A 10,368-nucleotide genomic window follows, 5' to 3' on the forward strand; every position below is an offset into this window, starting at 1 on the left:
CTGTAACAAAATCTAGTCCTTTATTCTTGAGGACACACTGAGTCTGGTGTCTTGAATATTTGTGTCACAGCAGTGCTATTGAAGAAATGTTTAACTTGCTTTAGCAGCAGGACAGCCTTCCCCATAAATCACAAAACTCCAGACTAATTTACTTACAAATCTTAAAATAGAAACTAGATGTAATAATTCTTATAAGTGCAGACATTACACAGGTCAGATATGGCATCCAGATTTGCCTCTGTTGTACACTAGTCATATAATGTTATTAGTAAGTTAGAAAGGTGTGTTTATAAAGGGATTTTTTTAACAACTAGTTTATACATACAGGGCCAACATTAATTCACTGCATCTAAAAGATGTTGGGCTAAATCCTGCTTGCATCTGTGAAGCAAGCAGGAATTGGTCCAGTATTGTTAAACTGATGAGTTTAAGGGTAAATATCAAATACATAATTCTGTTTATTTTAACCATTAAGGGCAAGATTGTGCCTTTAGGCACCAGCCCAGAATTAAACCAGGGAGGCACTGACACTCAGGTATATATTTCTGAGGCACATTTCCTCCCTGCTTTCTCCTTGCCCACGGTAAAATGTTACTGGCCTGAACTAGCAGCAAGTCACAAGAGCCACTGTACTGGGCTGCCAGGAGAGGTGGGTGGAGCCAACACTCCGCCTGTTCCCTACTACTCCTCACCCACTTGCTCTACAGGGAGTGAGTGGACACATCCAGACCCAAGGTCCAGATAGCACATACAAAGATGGAAGCAGAGTTCTTGCTGTGGGCATATTGTCTGAAACCACAATACTAGGCTTAAGAAATTACTGCTCAGATAGAACCTAGTTAATTTTGTGACCTGCATCTTGCTATCGCCCTTCCACTATGATCTACCGAGAAGGTGAAATATTTGTATAGGCATATCTAAAACATTCGGATATAAACAAAGTCAGACAAAGTAAGATAAGATAGCTTCTAAGGATGAAACAGGACATAGTCAAGCTTACACAGAATCATTGCATTATTAGTTAGTGCCATGTTAGATAACTTATACAGTACTTTACATTTGGAACAGAAAGTACATGAGAACTTTTTTGATTATCAATTTTCATTTAACAGGATGGTTTACGAAGATTATCGGGAAATGAATACATATTGTCAGCAAAACGTAAGTTTTCTCTTTGCAGTTTTGGGGATGCTAACAGATTTAAGAAACATACTAAATGTTTTGATCAAATGTTCCAAGGACTTTTTATTTTTTTTATTTATACACAATTTTCTGCTGCATTACAAACAGCAGCAGAGGAATTGCTAAGAAAGTTTAAGGTTTTGCAGAGAAGAGAAGCCACAGTGTTTAGTAAAAGTATCACAGTAAATTAATTTTATTTCCCAAATATATTCCTTAACAGAAACTCATCAGGTTCCTGGCAGTTTGATCTCCCCTATCTCCCTTAATGACATCCCACCACGGATAGCACAAGCAATGGAAAATGAAGAATTCTGGGACTTTGATATCTTTGAACTGGAGGCTGCAACCCATAAAAGGTTAGTAAGGCAAAAGAATTGTAAGTTAAAGGTACCAAGAATTAGCTGCTGCTTCCTCGTCATAGTCAGTATTTTAATTTCTATATCTCTACTTTTCAAACTGGGATCCCTTTTTTCAAAAGGAGAACATGTGTAACTTCCTCATTTGCGCATGTTCCTTGCCTTCTTACTTGCTTCCCATACTTTTAAGTACCTTCTGCACTATCACAAATTTATTTTCTGCTGATTTCTACAGAAAAATATTGGCTGCATCTGAAGCCCTCATATATCTTTTGATGTGGCATTGAAAAAAGGCAATGCCATTTTGAAAGTCTTCCCTTTCTTTTCACATTACTAGAAAATCTTGACAGATCTGGCTGTTGGATTCTGGGAATCCAAATTATATCCATTTTGAACTACAAACTACGTGCAGTATGAGTTTACTGTGCTTACAGAAAGTATTAATAGATCACACCTTGTTTCTACTCCTTGTAGCCAGAGTGTATTTATTTCTAAAAACATTGACTTCAACTGGGAGTAGGATAAGGGCTCCAATTCTATAAACTCAACAGACTACACTTTTGTTCATACTACAACGTACAGACTCCTTATCTGTCATTGCATAGCTGTAGATCAGGAGTTGTAACAGACTCTAATATACTTCAGTAGCAGGAAATGCAATAATTAACCTTATAACTCCATTATAAATCCTTGTTTTTACTCGTTGATACCTGTTAACATTTCCATGTGGGGCTGAAATTTTCTATGCTTTGTCTTGGCCTAAAGGTGAAATATACTTTTGGAAATCTATTATGTCTGTTCTGTGTTTCTTCTGATATCATTTGAGATTCCACAAGATTCTAATTTAGGGGCTAGATCCTGCAAAGTATTGATTATCTTACTTTTGTGTCCAAGTCCTTGATCTTTACCCAGGTTTATTTGGGCTCTTTTCTGCATAAACCACAGAAGAAAAAAAATCCCCCAAAACACATCACAACACCCCCCCCCCCCCCCCCCCCCAAAAAAAAAAAAAACACCAAAAACCAAACACATGCATTTGGAAAAAATCTGATGTTTTATTATTCCTTAACATGACATTGTTAAGTTTCTCCATTTGCAATAAAATCTTATGTCCCGAATTTTATGCCTTTTCCTTTGCCTCGTGTTCCCATAAGTAAAGAGGTTACAGATACAAATACTTTTAAACAAATGGTAGTCAGTCCATGTCAATTATTGTGTTAAATATGAACTTTGCAGTTAATGAAGAGTTAATTATATCACCGTCAATACGTATATGCTAACTAGGTAGTTTCTGTGTTTCCACTGGGAAGAGGCAAAAGGTGATAGATTGTTGCAGCTGTCTCTAATTAAAAGAATTATAATTTAGATCGCTCACATGTTCTTTCTTGTCCTTTTTACGTTTAAATAAAAGCTAACCATTTGTTAAGAAAATTCAAGTGAGCGTACTGTGAATCAATGCTGTGAATAAGTTATTCGTGCTCTTTTCAAGTCCAAATAGTCGTATGGAAGTGATGCCAAGACAAAAAGCTCATTAAATCTAAACTCAGTGCTGTGAGAGTGACAGTTCCCTGATACAGGAGCACAGTGAGCTCTCTGCCTTCTCATGCTATATAGTAATAACTCTGTCCTAGCTGCCACACATGTGAGGGTAGTTTGATTTGAAGGCCAGATGTTCTATAATGTTATGGTGATACTATTTAAGTAGACCAACACTTTCAAACATGCCTACCAAAAGGGTAAGATGGGCGAGGTACTGTACATACTCGTTCATAAGCTGAATTTTTTTTAGTAAAAAAGGGAAGCACCAGAGAAGGGGGTCGGCTTATGAACGGGTATAGAGAGGGAGAGGTGGGACACAGCCCCTCCCCCAACGGAGGGAGCAAGGAGAGCAGCACAACCAGCAGAGCCAGAAGGGAAGAGGCGGGGCCAGAGTCTCTCTGCTTCTGGCCACCGCGGCTCTCCCCCCAGCCTCCGAAGCAGCTGCAGCTCCGGGGCTGGCAGGCTGCCGTCGTGCCGCTCGGCCCTGCCCCCCAGAGCACACTGCAGCTGAGCCCCACGCTTCCCAGCCTGCTGGTGCAGCTCCAGCCAGGCCAGAGACATCCTCCCCTGGCCCTCCCCAGATAAGGTGGGAAGGGTTGGAATGGGGAGAGTGTGGGGGTCCCGGGCTAGGAGTGGGGTCATGGGGGTGGTCACAGGGGTTACTCCCCTGACTCCCAGCTTCTCCCCCCCAAAAAAATTTTCCCACCAGTTGCTGTCCTGGCCCATCAGGGTAAGCAGCTAGTGCCCCGGGACACTTTGTTTACTTAGGTTTACCTCTGTGCCTGCGGACGCTCGAGGTAAACAAACCATCTCGGCCCACTAGCCGCTTATCCTGATGGCCGGGCGACAAAGTTTGCTGACCCCTGAATTATAGGGTCGGCTTATGAATGAGTTATAAAATTTTTCCATTTTTACTTATGCATCTTGGGGGAGTCGGCTTATAAACAAACCGGCTTATGATCAAGTATATATGGTAATATCTTTTATTGGATCAACCAACTTCTGTTGGTGAGACTGTAGGGTGACCAGATGTCCCAATTTTATAGGGAGAGTCCCGATTTTTGGGTCTTTTTCTTGTATAGGCTCTTATTTACCTCCCACCCCTGTCCCGATTTTTCACATTTGCTGTCTGGTCACCCTAGGTGTGAGAGACAAGCTTTTGAACCATACACAGCTCTTCTTCAGGTCTGGGAAAGATGCTCCCAGCATCACAGCAAAATGCAAGGGATTTGGATGGGGGGCTAGAAACTGGGGCACACTCCCTGGAGGGGGCATTGAGTGCTGGGAGGAGGGTGCTGGGTGCATGGGGAGCAGTTCCTGGGTGGGGGATTGGATGCTGGAGGGGCAGTCCCTGGGAGGGGGTGTTCTGCCCTGGTCAGGGCACCCTATCTCTGCAGGACAGGCACATGTGCCGGCCCAGTGTTGGGGGGGTCTGGATGCTGGGGGGGACAGTCCCTGTGGGGTTGCGTGATTGGGGGAATTCCCTGGCTGGGGGGGAGGAATCTGGGGAGGGGCTGGGGGACAATCCCTGGGTTCATGGGGAGATGGATGCATGGGGGAGCTGGGTGCACAGGGGCAGTCCCTGGCGGGGGGGGGGTGAGGGAGGCGTCCCCCTTTTGGCAGACAGGCTCTGCAGCTGTGCTCTCCAGGCCACACCACCGCCCAGCCGCACCACCAACAGCAGCACAGAAGTGAGGGTGGCAATATGCCATGCCACCCTTACAATAGACTAATTCATTTTAACAGATAATGTTTTGACTTATTTTGCTGATTTAAAATGCTTGTGGTAGACATTTGCCAGTGTGGAAATGAAAGGTGCTATATTGATTTGAATCATATAACTGTCATATAATAAATGCTAAATATTATTTTTTGTAGATGTGCAGGTAGTATATATATTGTGTGGATGCGGCTCACATAACACACCGAGAGCTGCATATGCAGCCCAAATGGTAAATAGGTTGAGAACCACTGATCTAGGTACTTACAAATGATTGTTTCCAGTATCTCTCCAGGTATTGAAGTTAGGCTCACAGGTCTATAATTCTCTGGATCCTCTTTGTTCCCCTTTTTAATGCTGCAGGTACTATGTTTGCCCTTTTCCAGTCCTCTAGGACTTTACCTGTCCTCCATGAGTTCTTGAATATAGTTGCTAATAGTTCCAAGATTGCTTCAGCCTGTTCCCTAGGTACCTTAGGATGAATTTCATAAGGCCCTGCCAACTTGAATACATCTAATTTATCTAAATAGTCTTTAATCTGTTCTTTCTCTATTTTGGCATGTGTTCCTTCCCCTTGTTAATATTAATTCTTTTGAGTATCTGGTCATCATTAACCTTTTTAGTGAAGACTGAAGCCAAATAGGCATTAAACATCTCAGCCTTCTTGATGTCATCAGTTATTAGCTCTCCTTCCCTGCTAAGCAGTGGACCTGCACTTCTCTTCATCTTTCTCCTGCTCCTAATGTATTTAAAGAACCTCTTCTTATTGCCTTTTATGTCCCTTGCCATTTTGTGCCTTAGCTTTTCTGATTTTGTCCCTACATGCTTGTGCAATTCCTTTATATGCCTCCTTAGCAATAAGTCCATGTTTCCACTTTTTGTAGGATTCCTTTTTGATTCTCAGGTCATTAAAGAGCTCCTGTTAGAGCCATGTTGGCCTCTTACTGTTCTTCCTATCTTTCTTTCAGATCGGGATAGTTTGTAGTTGTGCCTTTAATATTGTGTCCTTGGGAAACTGCCAGTTCTCTTGAACTCCTTTATCCCTTAGATTTTCTTACACAGACCTTACCTGCCAATTTTTTGAGTTTATTGAAGTCTGCTATTGTCTGTATTCTGCTTCTCTCATTCTTTCCTTTGCTTAGAATCATGAAATCTATCATTTCATAGTCACTTTTACCCAAAGTGCCTTCCACCTTGAAATTCACAACCAATTCCTCTCCGTTGGTCAGATTCAAGTCTCAAATGTCTCTCCCCATGGTTACTTCTTCCACTTTCTGAAAACAAAAATTTGTCCCTGATACATTCCAAGAACTTATTGGAAATTTCATGTTTTGCCATATTATTTTTCCAACAGATATCTGGGTAGTTAACGGCCCTCATTACTATCAGGTCTTGTGTTTTGGCTCTTTCTGTTCTAGAAAGGCCTCATCCACCTCCTCTTCTTGATTTGGTCGTCTATAATAGACCCCTACCAGGTTTCCCCTTTTATCTTTACCAAGAGAATTTCAGCTGGTTTGCCTCTCACCTTCTTCTGGACCCCAGAACATGTGTATATATTCTTGATGTATAATGCAACACCTCCTCCCTTCGTTCCCTGTCAGGCCTTCCTGAATAGGCTATACCCCTCTATACCAATATTTCCTCTCTCTTGGATTGAAAATACTGCTTGCTCTCTGCTTTCGGATTAGACGTTATTCCAGGCTGCTTTAATTGTCCTGTGATTTTTGTTCTCTAGTACAATGTGGGGCTTGATTCCTGCATTCCAGCTGTTGCTTCCTGAGCTGCCATGAGCAAGGAGCGCTGGAGAGAGTGTGCTGACACTCTGACCTTGTCTGCACTGTGGTGTTAGTTTTAATCTCTACATGCCCCCCCCCAAATGTCCCACCTTTGCACTACCACTGCTGCAGCTCCCCCAACATTGGCAAGAGTGGGAGCGCTAATATAAGCAAGGTACTACTGACTGCTGTGCTCTAGCACTCCCTCTGGTGGAGCTGTAACACAGATACAGCAAAAACAACAAGGAGTCTGGTGGCACCTTAAAGACTAACAGATTTATTTGGGCATAAGCTTTCGTGGGTAAAAACCTCACTTTTTCAGATGCATAGAGTGAAAGTTACAGATGCAGGCATTATATACTGACACATGGAGAGCAGGGAGTTACTTCACAAGTGGAGAACCAGTGTTGACAGGGCCAACTCAATCAGGGTGGATGTAGTCCACTCCCAATAATAGATGAGGAGGTGTCAATTCCAGGAGAGGAAAAGCTGCTTCTGTAATGAGCCAGCCACTCCCAGTCCCTATTCAAGCCCAGATTAATGGTGTTAAATTTGCAAATGAATTTTAGTTCTGCTGTTTCTCTTTGAAATCTGTTTCTGAAGTTTTTTTGTTCAATGATAGTGACTTTTAAATCTGTAATAGAATGACCAGGGAGATTGAAGGGTTCACTTACTGACTTATGTATGTTACCATTCCTGATGTCCGATTTGTGTCCATTTATTCTTTTGCGGAGGGACTGTCCGGTTTGGCCAATGTACATGGCAGAGGGGCATTGCTGGCACATGATGGCATATATAACATTAGTGGATGTGCAGGTGAATGAGCCCTTGATTGTGTGGCTGATGTGGTTGGGTCCTCTGATGGTGTCACCAGAGTAGATATGGGGACAGAGTAGGCAATGAGGTTTGCTACAGGGATTGGTTCCTGGGTTGGTGTTTCTGTAGTGTGGTGTGTAGTTGCTGGTGAGTATTTGCTTCAGGTTGGGGGCGTTGTCTGTAAGCGAGGACTGGCCTGCCTCCCAAGGTCTGTGAGAGTGAGGGATCATTTTCCAGGATAGGTTGTAGATCGTGGATAATGCGCTGGAGAGGTTTTAGCTGGGGGCTGTATGTGATGGCCAGTGGTGTTCTGTTAACAGATACAGCAACAGTGGGATATTTGAAGAACAATGTGAATATAGACTGGAGGGGAGTGAGTAGTGCCTCTTCTCCCTGAGAAGCAAGCACTGAGTCACCTCCAATCTCTCTCTACTGCAGGAAGGTTGATGAGCCATGGAATCTTGAGGGTAGGCTGGTGGGGGACACAGAGCCCTGAGAGAGACAGAAGACTGCCTGAAACAAAAATTGTAAATGGATTTACCAGGAGAATAGAACCTGTTTAGTATTTTAATAATTCTCAGGAACTTCCAGAAGTATCAGTCCCAAATATTGTGGTTAGGTGGAAGCTTTCTATAAATCTTGAGTATATTTCTATGAACAGTTGAACTGTTATACTTAATCTAACATATCAACAGTTTAGAAATGCTTTCTCTGTTAGTCTCATTTGCTCTGTCGAGTTTTCCTTCTAACTCATTTGTTTTAAAACTTTCTGTTTGTTTTTCTCTCCAGGCCTTTGGTTTATCTTGGTCTCAAAATGTTTGCTCGCTTTGGAATCTGTGAATTCCTAAACTGTTCAGAATCAACTCTGAGGTCGTGGTTACAAGTTATTGAAGCCAACTACCATTCCTCCAACTCCTATCATAATTCTACTCATTCTGCAGATGTCCTGCATGCCACTGCCTATTTCTTATCCAAAGAAAGGGTAAAGGTAAGTGTACAGTTATAAGAAATACAGTAGAGGTGGAAAATACATGAGTAGTGGGAACTCTAGCAGAAATCAACCCTAATAACTGATATATAGGGCCAGAACTTCAGCTGATGTAAATAACATAGTACTTGTGAAGTCAAGGGAGCTATGCTGATTTACACAAGCTGAGGAGCTGACCTATAGTATATTAGATAAGAAATTATGTCTGGTAGTAGTTTGCAGCACCACAGAGCTGAGCTGTACTTGGAAGGAGCTAGAGAAAGCCTCCTTTTAAAAGAAAACAATCCATTACAGTCACCCCAGCAGTGTGAAAGTCAAATGGGTGAGCAACATTTTCTCATTGGAAATACACTCTCCAACAGGTCTTTAAAATAAAAGCCCATTTAAGGCTGCTTTCCACCACACCATCAGAACAAAGCAGCCTTCTTCCCTGTTTGTTCTTTCCCAAGAGGATCACCCCCATATAGGGGATATCCAGGTGTCATGGAGAAAGCATAGCAGCTCCAATGCCAAACCTGGCCCTTTGCTATTGCCAACATCAGTGGTGTGGCGGCAAAAAAAGAAGCATGTCTGGGGTTTCCTTACGCCCTGTGACCATATTGGTCCATTGGCGCCTGTGATGGGGTGTGTACCTCCCACAGGCCCTGACAGGGTTTGTGTGGGCCTTAGAGGAGCCTGGCTGCACATGGAGGGAAAGCCAGACTTAATTGGCTCGGCAGGAGCTGGTGACTATGAAGCCAGGACATTTGCAGCAGAAAGAGGCTGTGGGGAGAGAGTCTGCAGTCACTCTCTGGGAGAATAGAAGAGGTAGGCAGCAGTACAAGGAGGCAGCAAGAAGTCTGAGGGAGAAAACCTGGACTTCCAGCTGCAGGATTCCTGGACTGGCACCCAGAGTAGAGGGTGGGCCTGGGGATTCCCCTACTAGCCACTGAATAAGATGAGGTGAAACCCCCTGAAGTAATGGGTGTAAGGACTGGAGCCCAGAGACAGGCGGAAGACCTGCTGTAAGGTCACTGGACTGCATCTGGGTTGGACTCTTCGTTACACCAGAAGGGGTGGACTAAAGTGTAACCTGGCTGCAGGGCCAAGTTGCGGGAAGAGAGACGACCACAACGACAGAGCAACTATCAGCAGGGGCCACCTTACAGGGAGACAGCCGCTGTGCCACGTCCAGCCAATGGAGGTGAGCCTGCGGTGAGGGAATCCTTTACAGTTACAGGACCATTGGCTGCTAGTGTAAATTAGAACTGCTCTAAAATATACTGGGGGAACAGACTGGCATACAGCTGGCCTGGGATCTGGGGAGTGCAAAGATAAACTAAAGCCACACTTACACGCACGTGCCCTGTGGCATTGAGTGCTTCTCTGCCACAGCTTTGGACCAAACTTCCTATCCTGAATTGGCCTCCCTGAGCCTATTGCTAGTGGTGGAACCTTGCTCAAAGGGACATCATTTGTGATTGTAAACAAGTTTCTAACCTCTCATTAAAACTGGTGTATGTATTATAACCTGGAGCTGCAGCTCATTAACCTGCTCTCCAGAGGCCGACTCTCAGGCAATATACGCCAAGGAGGAGAGAGAATTTCACTGGAAGTTTTCAATCCTCAAGTTGCCGGGGTTTGGTTGCCTTCCCGTGACTATCTATGACAAACAGATGTGATCTGGAATCATTCCAATGCCAAAGAAGTGTGACTGCCCTTCCCTTTTTGAAAAAGTTTTTTATTCATCTGCAGGATGCACAGAAAAAGAAAAATTGTAATAAACAAAAACAAAGGAGATTCCGCATGTATATGAGCAGTTACAGCCTCAGCAGTTTTGTTAACTCCAATTCAAGCTTAACCGAATAGAAGAATGCCAGATTCTGACACCCATACTCACACTGAGTAATATCTTACTCCTTGAATAGACCTATTGAGATCATTGGGACTACGTGCCAAGTCAGGTGCTACTCAGTGTGAATAAGGGTTGCCACTTTACTGCAGTATTTCTGG

General features: G+C 43.5%; 1 protein-coding gene across 1 annotated transcript in view; it reads left to right on the forward strand.

Annotated features, from left to right (window-relative positions):
* The window catches only part of PDE8A (phosphodiesterase 8A), a gene marked incomplete in the record, with an annotated part of 176,073 nt that overhangs the window by 151,176 nt on the left and 14,529 nt on the right, over positions 1-10,368 (forward strand). The window contains 3 exon segments of the mRNA XM_034783206.1: positions 1,113-1,161; positions 1,403-1,538; positions 8,178-8,376. Of these exon segments, the coding sequence (XP_034639097.1) occupies positions 1,113-1,161; positions 1,403-1,538; positions 8,178-8,376 (384 nt within the window).

The sequence above is a fragment of the Trachemys scripta genome, chromosome 10 (genome assembly GCF_013100865.1).
Source record: "Trachemys scripta elegans isolate TJP31775 chromosome 10, CAS_Tse_1.0, whole genome shotgun sequence".
Taxonomy (NCBI): domain Eukaryota; kingdom Metazoa; phylum Chordata; order Testudines; family Emydidae; genus Trachemys; species Trachemys scripta.